General features: G+C 42.8%; 1 protein-coding gene across 6 annotated transcripts in view; it reads right to left on the bottom strand.

Annotated features, from left to right (window-relative positions):
• The window catches only part of POC5 (POC5 centriolar protein), a 212075-nt gene that overhangs the window by 112027 nt on the left and 85708 nt on the right, over positions 1-14340 (bottom strand). For all 6 annotated transcript variants that reach the window (XM_069223681.1, XM_069223689.1, XM_069223662.1 and 3 more), the window contains 2 exons: positions 9136-9240; positions 5565-5744 (listed from right to left, as the gene is read on the bottom strand). In XM_069223681.1, coding sequence (XP_069079782.1) covers positions 5565-5744; positions 9136-9240 — 285 coding nt within the window. The remainder of the gene's footprint in view (positions 1-5564; positions 5745-9135; positions 9241-14340) is intronic.

The raw sequence follows: 14340 nt of genomic DNA, 5'->3' as shown, positions 1-14340 counted from the left end.
AATATATCAAAGATCAACATTCTATCCTGGAATGTGAATGGCCTAGGCGATAAAATCAAATGAGGGCTTGTTATGCAATATATCAAATGTAGAGTCCCTGATATAGCCCTCTTCCAGGAGATGCACATGAAGGGCACCACATATTGAGTGCTAAACTCATGGAGGTGCGTTATGACACTGCGCGCAGGTTACATTAGAGGATTCAGGGGGGGTTGGCATTCTGATCAAGAAATCGCTCCCACTTACCCTTCAACAGACTTGGTTGGATGCACACGGGAGGTATGCAGTCCTCATGGGAAGTTGGGAGGGTGTAATAATTAATATTTGCTCAGTCTATTTCCCACCACACCTTCATGACAGTGATGCTGACCTGAGTACCCTCTTGCTTTGACTGCCAGGCGGCGGACAATTGCTGCAGGTGGGAGGCAGGGAGAAGCTTCAATTTGGTGTTGTGTGAGGAACGTGATAGCTGGCCTTTGGGACCAGTGTGACCATCCCATTGCACCTTATATGACTGACTTTCAGCCCCTGGCCTAGCCGACCTCTGGCGCGCTCACAATTCTGAAATTATACTTTCCATTCTGGGGAGCACATCAGTCTCTTCCGTATTGATCATTTTTTTTTCACTCCCGCGCACCAGCTTCACCATTACTCAGATGTCCAACACCTGTCCAGGGGAATTTCAGGCCACTCCCCACTCTGGGCGATCTTTGGTCTCAATGAGGGCTCTGAACACCATGAGATAGCGATCAATCCCTGGTACCTCAAAGTGCCATGTATTAGACTAGGTGTCACAGAGGCCACCAATCATTATTTCACCAAGAACAAAACCCCAGTTGCCTCACCCCAGCCTCCCTGGAAGGCATATAAAACCGTTATCAAAGGGCAGGCCCCCTCTCTGATTGTTGGCCACAAAAAAGATAAAAGGGCCAAACTAGAAAACCTCAAAGGTGAGACACAGGAGCTAGAAAAGCATCTTTTCATGCAAGATATGACTGACACCCACCATGGTCTGAGACTATAGCAGTAGGAGTATAAAGACGAGGCCACGGATGCGGTTAGGGTAAGTCACAGAGCCACGCAACATTGCCTCTACGAAGTGGGCAACAAAGTGGGTAAACTCCTGGCCTGGCTTGATAGACAGGAACAAGATAGCCATTGTGTATTGGAGGTGTACCGCGACCATGGAACATTGGCAAGGGATAAGAAAAGCACAGCTGGTGCCTTTGTAGCCTACTACACACACATATATACTTCCCGGCTGTCAGCCACAGCAGAGGACTCCAGGGGGCTCCTCTCCGATATTTGTCTCTCAACACTTGATCATTCTGTTTGAGCCCTCATAGAGGAAGAGCTCACAGAAGCTGAAATAATACAAGCCATATGCGATCTAAATTTAGGCAAAGCAGTCAGTACCAATGGAGTGCCAACTGAACTATACAAACCTATGGACCCGAAGCTGGCTCCATATATGCTGCATACATTTACAGAGAGTCTGAAACAAGGATTTTTGCAGAGGGACCAGTGCTTTGCCACGATTGTAGTTATTCACAAGGAAGGGAAACCACCTGAGGATTGCACCTCTTACTGACCAATCTCACTCCTATATTGTAGAGGTCAAAATCCTGGCCAAGGTGTTGGCCTCTTGCCTCCCTAAAGTTATCTCACAACCCTAATTCACCCAGACCAGTCGTACTTTATGCCGGGCTGCAGCGCCACCATGAATCTCCGATGCCTTCACTGTGTCCTGGGCCAGGTGAAACAAACTTCAATAAGATGCCTTACTGCTCTGATTAGACCCCCAGAATGGCATTTGACACATTAGAATGGGCCTACATGTTTGAAATCCTGGCCAGGCTGGGCTGCGGCCCACGCTTCATAAAATGGGAGAGGTTGCTATACGCAGCCCCATTTGCACAGGTGAAAGTCAACGGGAGAGCTCCCACGTGTTTGAACTTTGGAGAGGCAACCATCAGGGCTGCCCCCATCGCTTCTGATTTTTGCCTTAGTACTTAAGCCCCTGGCTGACTGGATCAGACAGAACTCCTTGGTATGCCGGTTACAGTGGTATGATCATTGGGAGGACAAAACCTTCCTATACGCTGACGACATTCTGCCCAGTGTAAACAGACACAGTTCTTACACTGGATAGATTGATGCAGATCATAACTATACTTGTTATACTATTAAATTAAAGATTTTTTCCAGTTAACTCCTGAAGGGCCAAAGGCCCCGGATTGCCCCATGACTGAGGGAAGGTTTCATTACCAATTCAGACTTGTTTTTCCCCCCCAAAAAAAAACCCTCTCTACACTTCTGGATAGGCTGCGAAGGGATGTGCAGCACTGGAGGTCTCTGTCCCTGTCGCTCCTTTGAAGGGCCACGCTCTTCAAGATGATGTCCCTGCCGGATTACAATATGCTCTGCACAACACGCCCTACCAGGTACTAGACTTCTACTTCAAAGCCATTGATGGGGAAATTAGAACTCTTCTAGGGGATAGGGGCCTGGAGAGAATAGTGCTACGAAAACTCACCAGGCGGAGGTATGATGGTGGGGAGGAAGGTGTAATTGTCCTGCCTGATATACATAAATATTACTGGGCTGCACAACTCCCCACCATCAACAATTTGCCACCTCGCCGAACCCTCAATTCGAATGAAAAGGTTAATAACGCAGCTCTGGGTGCTTCATGGTAAGATGAATAAATAGGCTGATACAGAACCTCCGGGCACTTTATGGTAAGGCTAGCAACACTGCCCTCTATGGCTGGGCAGAAACTGTGGTTGCTCTCAACAGAACAGCCACAAAGATCCTAGGGTGGAAAGATAAACTCACACAAGTCACACCCCGGTGGGAACACGGCGCAACTGGGTACTCTAGGAGAGCAGCAGTGGTTTGACAAATGGGAATTAACAGGCCTTTCCCAACTGGGAGACCTCTGGAATGTTTCCCCCTAGAAGACCGGCTGTTGGATGAATACATGCTACGAAAAGTCACGTCCCCGACATACAAAAAGTTAATTGATAAATTACCTGATACCATGCAGCATCTGAGGGATTAATGGCCCAAGGCTCCAGTAGAGCTGCAAGACGGTGAATGGCAGAGGCTTTGGCTTCTCCGAAAGAATTGGGCATGCTGGCGAGTTGCTGCTTAATCCAACTAAAAATCCTGCATCGATCCTATTACACCCAGACCACCCTGGTTAAGATGGGTAGAGCAGCGGCGGAGAGTTGTCAGAGATGCTGTGGGCGAGTTGGCACATTTAATCATATTATCTGGGAATGCCCGGTGCTACAGTACTTTTGGACAGCAATAGTGGCCTCTATGAATGAGGTGCATGAGTGTGCAATGACCTCTTCAGCGAAATTAAGTGTTCTCAATATCTGGATCACATCAGGCCTAATTCGCACAGAATAGCTATGGTAGACCTTGGGACTATTGGTAGCGAAACGTACTATAGCGAGACTATGGGGAGCAGAACAGCCACCACAGTTGAGGGACTGGAAACGGGAATATGGATTGGTGTATGGTTGCCGAGCAAGTGGTGTATAACGGCAGGGGCTAGCCTCTAAAATGGAGGCGAATTTGGGGGAAATGGAATACATACAGAGGTAACGGTAGTAATGACTCTTGCCTCCACAGGTCCGATGGAATAGGGACCAGGTCTCACTGTACGCTTCATTATTGTCGATCGATTCAAGCAGTGGGAAGGAATTATCGTCTGAACGGCTGAGTATCACACAGCAGCATACTTATTCGCTTCAATATCAGTGCGCAATTATGTTTTGTATTTGTTCATTATACTGTCAATAAAAAGATTTCCCAATTTTTTTTTTTTTTTAAAGTAAACATCCAACACTAATATTATGTTATGTCAATTTAACAATCAATATATTCATTAATAAAATGCATGTTGTAATACTAGCACAATGTATGTGTTCTAAAAAAAACTATTGTGTTGATACATACCATAATTAGAATCACTACATATTTTCAGTGACATTCATACAATAACCTGATGCTTTCAATAAAATACTACCACCAGACCATTACACGCATTCCTTCAAACAACCAGTTATACAGCCTGAAGATATATAATGCAAAACAATTTCATATTATATTTACACAGGCATACATTAATTTTTTTATACAAACTAGACAAACAATACTAAGGGCCGGATTTAGAGTTTCGTAGACGGGATTCTGTCACAAACGTGACTGATATCATGCCTGCCTTGTTACGAGTGTACTTGTAATTAGGCGGACAGGCTATCCACCACATGTTTATGGCGTACACATCCGACAAACTCTAAAACAAGCCTTAAAAACCTACACATTTATTTCAAGTCACAGATTAAAAAGAAAGCAATTCATATCCGACCTAAAAATTAAGACTAGACAAATCGATTTAGCATTTTTTAATTTAACCATTACAGCTGACTTGTCAGTCAGATCGGGGAAAGTTTTGCAGTTTGCCATGGTCAAAAGCATAAAGGCCATGCAGGACTCCAGCAGCTAGATATAATTTTTTTGTGGACCTCTAATTTCACGGTCAAAACCTCTAAGTGGAAAAGGCAGTAATATGAAACCACCAAAATTGCATCTTTTTTGTTTAAGCTTGGTGCCCTGCCCTGATCCTCAAGAAACAGACATTTTGAAAGTCCCAACTTTCAAGAAAAGTTCTGTAACTTCTTCCATGCTGCAAAAGTCTTTAAACAGCAGGGAAGTATGAAACCAGACCGTTGTTTTAATTGTTAAAAGGCTGCTCATAAATTCCAATCAAGTTCACATCTCTCTTGAGGAGGGGGGAGGGTGGGGAATAGATGGGGGCTGGGTTTGGGGGTAAATCACCCCTTCCCTTCCAACTGCGTTATCAATATTGCCAAATTGGGTATTGATTTATTTAGTATGGTATTCTCGTGTAGCTGGCCAACCGTGTTTTTTTTCTTTTTAGATATTTTGTCTGCTGCCACTAATGAGCAGAAGGGCTTCTGCTTGTAATTGTGCATTGTATTAAACATCTGCTCATACATTTAATTCAACATATGTACCTTAGCTTTTTATATAACTTTCTTTTTTGTTAACGACAAGATACCAGATATCCAGGAGAATAAAACTGGAGAACCATGCAAAAACAAATCTACATTTTCCATTCTTTGAAGTTTCCTTCAGTATTATAACATTTCATAACGTAACAGCCTTTGTATTCAAAGTCATGGTCTATAAACCTCTACAGTAGGATTAGGTGAAGAAATAGCATTGATGGCGTAAAACGCTTAAGATCCTTTGCGGCCTGAAAATCTCAGCTTTAAAGGCTGAGGCAGTGAGTCTGATTTAGTAAGGACAAAACAATGATTTTCATAATATATTTTATGATCCACCCATACCACAAGTATTCAAAAGGTTAGGAGCACCAGGAAGATTACAAAGATGCCCAAATATTATGGCAAGCATTTTATAGGTAGCTGACTTGTCCAAATGATCTAGGATTAGGAGCATGGTAATGTTTTTTTTTCCATATTCAGCTTGAAAACAGTTAAAGAGAAAAATATCTGAGTTACCTGGGCAATTTTAGCTTCATAATCATTAGACAATTGAACACAAACTTCTTCAGCTCGAGTTCGACATGCTTTCTCTACTCGGTCTTTCCAATTTGCTTGAATGATAGAGTGCCATGCACGCCACGCTTTCTTTATTAAAGTCATGGTGTAGTGCTTATCTGCCAGGTTCCGTGCATAAGCCTTTAATGTGATAAAAGTACTCATTAGCATTGCTTCATTAATTGATCTAAAGACAATTATAAAAACTAGACACAGAAAATAATGGAGTTTATAAACTATACTTACCACTGGCTTTAGATTTCCTAAATCCATAACTTATGCTCACCATCTCCTTCCAATCATTCCTTATTAAGCAAGAGCTACCAATCAAAAAATCCAAAGTGAAAAGAGTCTTCATGACACTACATAACTACATTCATCTAGGTCTTGTATAGTTGTCATTACAGCTCCCAGGCTTTATGCTGTGGTGTTTAGTGGCACCATGGTGTGTGCTAAAATGGTGGATTGCAGTCATCTGTAAAGTACAGCACATAGGTTTGCGAGGCACATGGGACTAGATTTGAGAGAGTACATCTCTATGCAAATACTTTGCCACGTGCTGGCACTACAAACCTTGATTGCTACATTAGTGCTTTGGAGCTAGAGTAGGCAGGTAGAAACTCAATGAGAATCAGAACTAGTCTTGGAGAGAATCACCCAATTATCTCGTTGATATTTGCCATGGTGGGGGTATGAGGGAGAATCTAGGGACCAAGTCCATTATTAGAGCTGGACTCCAAAGCAGAGCCTTGTGCAGAATAGAATGCAGAGTGACTCTTCTATCAAGCAGAATAATTTCCAACCGGTGCTCCATCAGAGCACTGGGTGGAAACTATATATTGGCAGTCCATTTTAATGACCACTCAGCGAGGGATACATTTGCACAGTTTCTCTTGGCACTCTGACACAGCAAGTCTGCCCAAAACAGTGATCACAAAACACTAAATTAAAACAAGAGGATGTGCAATGTAACGATCTTGTATGAATCAAAACTAAAAGATAGAACGGTACAATACAAAATCATCATTACTTCTCTACTCCTTTCCTTTGTCTTTTTTTTTTTAATTTTCCTTCACGTACCTGTCAACAATAGTCACCAATCACATTTTCAATATTTATAGGTTAATGAGCAACACATCAAAGCTAAAAGGGCAAATTTAGTCGTCTTTTTCTGTCCTCATTCATTCTGTCCATCTGCCCTTTTAAATCGGTCTGATCATTTTTACGTTTTAGAGAAGTGCAACAAAGCCAGCTTACTGAATTAGACATATGTAGATGGACCACTTGGGAGGAAGTAGCTTGATCCATTATATTTTGCTACATCAGTGAAGTAGTGCACTTCTTTAACTTCTGTGGTAAACTGTGTCTACTGCCTTTATTCCCTTACATTTCAATTTCACTGGAAAAAATTGAAATAAATATGAGTGTTGAACAACAGGCAAAGAAAGAGGCAATGGTTGCAAAGTGCCACATGATCCTGCAGAAGGAATACCACTCCAAACAGTAGGCTTCAATGCATTTAATATCAGCTCATACTTCTAGTTTTAAGCTGGTTTCCTCAGAACTCCATACTGCAGGTTATGTTTTCTCTGCATTGAAATAACTGCTTACTATGCATTACATGTGCATGTATGCTTCTCCCTAATCTATTTACACTCCGTCTCAGACCTGTGGGACCAGAACCAAATAACTCTGCTCTCAGATAGTAATAGCTTTTCCCCTGACTGACACACCCCATAGTAAAGCACCCGGACCACATCTTCCTTTCAAATAATTAGCAAATGATCTCTATACCAGAGCCTTAAGCAGAATCTCAAGGAACATGGATTGGCAAACTATGTAGTAATGGAAGGAAAACTGCCAATCCTTTACCCTTATATACTGCAATTAGAACAGGCAACACGGACTTAAGGACAGACGAGGCATGGCGACATGAGTACTGTTAATGACTTTTTTTTATTGTTTAAATGTAAGTATTTTTCGTAAGGCTTGTTGGATTTTCTCTAAAGAAATAAAGGGATTGTTAATACCTACATGCAAAATACTGAAGCAGAGTTTACTATGTATGGTAGACACTGTTTAGAAGCCACTGGGCAATCCACGTTAACAAGGACCCAAATGAGGTGGTTGTCTGCTACTGATGCATGAGGGCTTGACATACTATGGCTCTGCAAACTAGGCCAAGTACAACCTCTTCAGAACTATACTTTCAGGGTAGCAAACAGTCCAAGGCTTCTATGTGGGTGGCACGGGTATAACCGGATCTCCTGATGTAAATGTGCTATTGTGACTGCCATGACGGTTGTAAAACACTATTGGTGTTTAAGAGTCCAAAGGGTAGTACTGTGAACTAGCAGCTATCACCCCATCACAAAAGCAGAGCAACAACTGCCTTTAATGTGATTTTGAGAAGTAAACTGGTCCAGTTTTCAACTACCTAACACAATCACAATCTGGAGGTTTGGCAACTGAATTCCCACATTTGGATATTTGGAGGGCATGGTAACCACGTGATTGTGATTCATTTTCTTTTCTACTAATGGAGCTCACTATCTGATTGTGTTTGTTCTTGATCTCAAACCTTTATAACACGGGGTTGTAGGTTCACAAATTGGCAAATTCTGAAGATTATGAAATTAAGTTCTCATTACATTATCTGGAAACTAATGACTTACTGAAACAATGGCACCTGAATGCACCTCTAATGCAAGATAAATAATTCATATTGAAACTCTAAAAAGTTACTTGATCATTTGTATCAGCCAGTAATGCCTCAGACAGGGAGTCTGTTGTAGGTTTCAGCTCACATCAAAATAGGGAAACTAAAGCTAACTTTCTTTTTTGTTAACCACAAGATACCAGATATCCAGGAGAATAAAACTGGAGACCCATGCAAAAAAATTAAACATTTTCCATTCTTTGAATTTTCCTCTAGTATTATACCATTTCATAACGTAACAGCCTTTGTCTTCAAAGTCATGGTCTATACACCTCTACAGTAGGATTAGGTGAAGAAATAGCTTTGATGGCGAAACAAAAGCTAAACAACAGGTTCTAGAAAAAGTTGAAGAAGAGTTGCACCATTTCAACAATAAATTAGAGGATTTTTTTCACTTTAACGATTGTGAAATCTGAACTCTATATGCCAGTGAGTAGTCATTATGGATATCTGTGATTGACATTATAGTCAAAGTGGTGGTGGGAAAAGCAAAGTTAGTATTCTAACTTCTTTCTAACCAAATTTGAAACAGGAATTGTCGAGATAAAGGTCAGCAAATGTGAACCAAGGTACTAAAGGTGAAATGATGGTGGCCAAAGTTAAATTGGCAAAGTAAGCAGTCTTAGCATGATAGAGCAAGATAGGGATTTAGATATAATTGTGGTGCAACAAGCAATGCTTGATGGTTTATTAGATATAGCAGACAGCAATAGTTCCGCATTGCAACACCTGGCAGCAACCAATTAAGTCAGATCAGAACACAAAGAATGATCCAACGTTTTACACCAATTATGGTTTGAATTTCATACCCACCTCTTGGCGACTCTCTGCATGCTCCAGCCTCCATTGTGTAAATGATTTCATTACAGACAGCCTCTCTTTCTGCTTTTCAATTGCATTTGTCAAATTAGAGATCACCTGTGAAATACAGTTAATAATGAACATAAAACTAATTTCAAATTGTATCTTGAAGCACTCTGCATCCAAAATTCACAGTACCTCTTAGAAAGAAAGCAAATTCCACCAACACGCCCATGCACAAACTAGGCCAAAAACAGACATATTGAACCAAATACTTGGACAAAAAGGAAAACTCCGAAACATGATATATGGTTAAAATCATTTTAATTTGAGTGAGTACCAGGATTCAGAAAAGGTAAGAGAACAAGCTTTAATCATTGTGCAATGTCCAAGTATTGCAAGAAGCTCCCTGCAAATGGCTAACTGGCCCACAGTTAAAAAAAAAAAAAAAAAAAAAAACTGAACTCTAGCTAATATTGCAAATTCTACATATAAATTGAATGGAGTCCTATTTCTCTAGATTTAAAAATATCTCCCTTTCTGTCGTGTATTATGTACTGAGTACATCTCTGGTACCCTCTCTAATGTCTCTAGCCACATCCAACAAGGGACAGTGTATTCCACAGTTGGGAGGAGGCTGCAAAAAGGAGGTTGTTTCAGGAAATATACAAAAATCACAAAAGGCTTTGGCTATGCACAGAATACATAATATTTGCTGATTCTGGATAGTTTGTACACACACATAAATACACACAGATATATACATACATAACCACACATGCATACAGTGATATTGTAATTAGTAGGGATTTGCAGATCAAGTCAGCAAGACAGGGGAAATGCCTACTAAGAGGTAAGGGGGATGAGAGGTGGAGCGTTTTCAAGATCAGATCTTAATGTTTTGATACAGTATTACTCCTAAGGTAATGGGAAAAGTTGTTCCAGAGGGAGAAAGCTAAGGAGGAAAAATCTACTTTGTTGTTTTTCTGTTTTTGTTTAGTGAGCTTCAAGAATATTTTGTTGAGTATAGCATGCTTTGAGTGTAAGAGGGTGGAAGGAGATGACAAAGCCATTAAGATGGACTGAAGTTAACAAACACTAAACTTATTGTTGCACAACGCTACCATTAAGAAGAATCAAAATATTTTTTTGTCATATAGAACTAAATGGTTACAAGCATGTTTTTAGGCACTGGATACATGTGCTTTGAGTTATAATTTAGTATTATCCATGCACTAGAGAAATGTGGCTCCATGCAAAGGGTCAAGATCATAGGGTTTGAGGATAAAGAGCAGAATGTATGTTGACTATTTGAGAGGAAGGAAAGAAGGAAACCAATTAAGGGAAGTGTCAGAGATATCCATTCATGAAGAGAGAGTGTTGAGCAGGTCTCTCTGGTCAACAGTTTCAAAAGGGCACAGAGAAGTTTAAGAGTACAAGAACATTTTGGCAGACTAGGCATTTTTGTAGTTGCAGTGCTACTACTTTTTTAAATACCTTGCCAATGAAAGTGAGAGAAGAGGTATGTTGGTAACTTGCAAGGTTATTGCATTCTAAATTGGGTTTCTGTTGAAGAGGAACCACTTAGTAAAGAAGTTGGCCAAGTTAGAATGCTGAGGGCACGTAGCCCTGCAAAGGAAGGTGTTGAATATATTCAGAACTGATAAACTGAAAGGGAACTTAAAGATAGATGAGGGGAGTACATACTTATCTTTGGTGGTTGCTTTGAAGGCATGGAGAATTTTTATCACGTCACTCGTGGTTAAGAACTGGAAGGTGCTTCTGAAACATCTAATGGTAGGGGGAATTGAGTGCTAAGCATACAAAAAAGCATTTTTTCCAATAGTTTGATTTTAGTATTGAAGGGTTTGGTTATGTTTGACAGGTTCTCAACTGAGTGAGAAATCATGGGGGAAAAGGTTGTTAAAGCTCTTCTACTTAGTTTTGGCAACGGTTTTAAAATTATGTGCAAAATTAATTTCACAAACTTCAAGTTTACAGTGCATGCAGTACTGAGGTATAGGAGGTCAACAAGTGATGCTGAAATGTGCCAGGCCTCCCTGTCTCTTTATAGCTTATCTTGCAATGTTCATTATTGGGTGTACCATGGAAAAGCATATTTTGATCTTCCCTAATTTCCTCCGTATTTGTGGCGTTATGAGCGTTAGCAAATTGAATGAGAATCTAGTGAGCACAAGAGGCAAGACATCACCTGATGTGTTGGGAAGCAGACAGGACAGCTTGCGATCCAGCTATTCAATACGACGATTTTTTAAGTATCTGGACAGAATGTTTATTTTATCATTTATGAAGAGGTTTCAAATGGTAAGATGAAACGTCTGGGCAAAGCGGTCAATTGAGAAGGAATGGGTAGGAGGCAGGTGATGAAGGGAAGGCAGACAGGATGAAGTCAATATTGTCGCATGTGATGAAAGAATTAGTTGCCATACGCGAGGTTAGGTTGAGCAGAAAGATCTAGGAAGGAATCTTTGAAGAATTTCAAATATCAGGGGCGATTAAATTCACCGTGTAGATCTAAGCGATGGAGGAGACAGCAATTAGGTCTGAGAAGTTATTAAGCAATAAAGTATTAGGGCCAGTTGCACTGCAAAATTTTAAAGAGGCAATGACAGACCAGTAGAACCCAGCCTTAACTTATGCAAAAGAATCTAATAAAATAAAATAAAATTGGGCCAACAAGCATTTCATGTTATTGGGGGAGTTGCAGGATGTAAGGTATATTAATGGAGATGGGCACTGTAAGGAAATGCCTCCTTGGCATGGTTGCCCCCTGACTTTTTGCCTTTGCTGATGCTATGTTTACAATTGAAAGTGTGCTGAGGCCTGCTAACCAGGCCCCAGCACCAGTGTTCTTTCCCTAACCTGTACTTTTGTATCCACAATTGGCAGACCCTGGCATCCAGATAAGTCCCTTGTAACTGGTACTTCTAGTACCAAGGGCCCTGATGCCAAGGAAGGTCTCTAAGGGCTGCAGCATGTCTTATGCCACCCTGGAGACCTCTCACTCAGCACAGACACACTGCTTGCCAGCTTGTGTGTGCTAGTGAGGACAAAACGAGTAAGTCGACATGGCACTCCCCTCAGGGTGCCATGCCAGCCTCTCACTGCCTATGCAGTATAGGTAAGACACCCCTCTAGCAGGCCTTACAGCCCTAAGGCAGGGTGCACTATACCATAGGTGAGGGTACCAGTGCATGAGCATGGTACCCCTACAGTGTCTAAACAAAACCTTAGACATTGTAAGTGCAGGGTAGCCATAAGAGTATATGGTCTGGGAGTTTGTCAAACACGAACTCCACAGCACCATAATGGCGACACTGAAAACTGGGAAGTTTGGTATCAAACTTCTCAGCACAATAAATGCACACTGATGCCAGTGTACATTTTATTGCAAAATACACCCCAGAGGGCACCTTAGAGGTGCCCCCTGAAACTTAACCGACTATCTGTGTAGGCTGACTAGTTCCAGCAGCCTGCCACACTAGAGACATGTTGCTGGCCCCATGGGGAGAGTGCCTTTGTCACTCTGAGGCCAGTAACAAAGCCTGCACTGGGTGGAGATGCTAACACCTCCCCCAGGCAGGAGCTGTAACACCTGGCGGTGAGCCTCAAAGGCTCACCCCTTTGTCACAGCACCGCAGGACACTCCAGCTAGTGGAGTTGCCCGCCCCCTCCGGCCCGGCCCCAACTTTTGGCGGCAAGGCCGGAGAAAATAATGAGAATAACAAGGAGGAGTCACTGGCCAGTCAGGACAGCCCCTAAGGTGTCCTGAGCTGAGGTGACTAACTTTTAGAAATCCTCCATCTTGCAGATGGAGGATTCCCCCAATAGGGTTAGGATTGTGACCCCCTCCCCTTGGGAGGAGGCACAAAGAGGGTGTACCCACCCTCAGGGCTAGTAGCCATTGGCTACTAACCCCCCAGACCTAAACACGCCCTTAAATTTAGTATTTAAGGGCTACCCTGAACCCTAGAAAATTAGATTCCTGCGACAACAAGAAGAAGGACTGCCCAGCTGAAAACCCCTGCAGAGGAAGACCAGAAGACAACAACTGCCTTGGCTCCAGAAACTCACCGGCCTGTCTCCTGCCTTCCAAAGAACTCTGCTCCAGCGACGCCTTCCAAAGGGACCAGCGACCTCTGGATCCTCTGAGGACTGCCCTGCTTCGACGACGACCAGAAACTCCCGAGGACAGCGGACCTGCTCCAAAAAGACTGCAACTTTGTTTCAAGAAGCAGCTTTAAAGAACCCTGCAACTCCCCGCAAGAAGCGTGAGACTTGCAACACTGCACCCGGCGACCCCGACTCGGCTGGTGGAGAACCAACACCTCAGGGAGGACCCCCGGACTACTCTCCGACTGTGAGTACCAAAACCTGTCCCCCCTGAGCCCCCACAGCGCCGCCTGCAGAGGGAATCCCGAGGCTTCCCCTGACCTCGACTCTCTGAAACCTAAGTCCCGACGCCTGGAAAAGACCCTGCACCCGCAGCCCCCAGGACCTGAAGGACCGGACTTTCACTGGAGAAGTGACCCCCAGGAGTCCCTCTCCCTTGCCCAAGTGGAGGTTTCCCAGAGGAAGCCCCCCCTTGCCTGCCTGCAGCGCTGAAGAGATCCGTTGATCTCTCATAGACTAACATTGAAAACCCAACGCTTGTTTCTACACTGCACCCGGCCGCCCCCGCGCTGCTGAGGGTGAAATTTCTGTGTGGGCTTGTGTCCCCCCCGGTGCCCTACAAAACCCCCCTGGTCTGCCCTCCGAAGACGCGGGTACTTACCTGCAAGCAGACCGGAACCGGGGCACCCCCTTCTCTCCATTCTAGCCTATGCGTTTTGGGCACCATTTTGAACTCTGCACCTGACCGGCCCTGAGCTGCTGGTGTGGTGACTTTGGGGTTGCTCTGAACCCCCAACGGTGGGCTACCTTGGACCAAGAACTGAACCCTGTAAGTGTCCTACTTACCTGGTAAAACTAACAAAAACTTACCTCCCCCAGGAACTGTGAAAATTGCACTGTGTCCACTTTTAAAGTAGCTATTTGTGAATAACTTGAAAAGTATACATGCAATTGAAATGATTCAAAGTTCCTAATGTACTTACCTGCAATACCTTTCAAACAAGATATTACATGTTAAATTTGAACCTGTGGTCCTTAAAATAAACTAAGAAAAGATATTTTTCTATACAAAACCTATTGGCT

Source organism: Pleurodeles waltl, chromosome 1_1 (assembly GCF_031143425.1).
Source record: "Pleurodeles waltl isolate 20211129_DDA chromosome 1_1, aPleWal1.hap1.20221129, whole genome shotgun sequence".
NCBI classification, from domain to species: domain Eukaryota; kingdom Metazoa; phylum Chordata; class Amphibia; order Caudata; family Salamandridae; genus Pleurodeles; species Pleurodeles waltl.
Note: the sequence above shows the minus strand (reverse complement) of the source record. Positions and strands in the feature narration are given on the sequence as shown.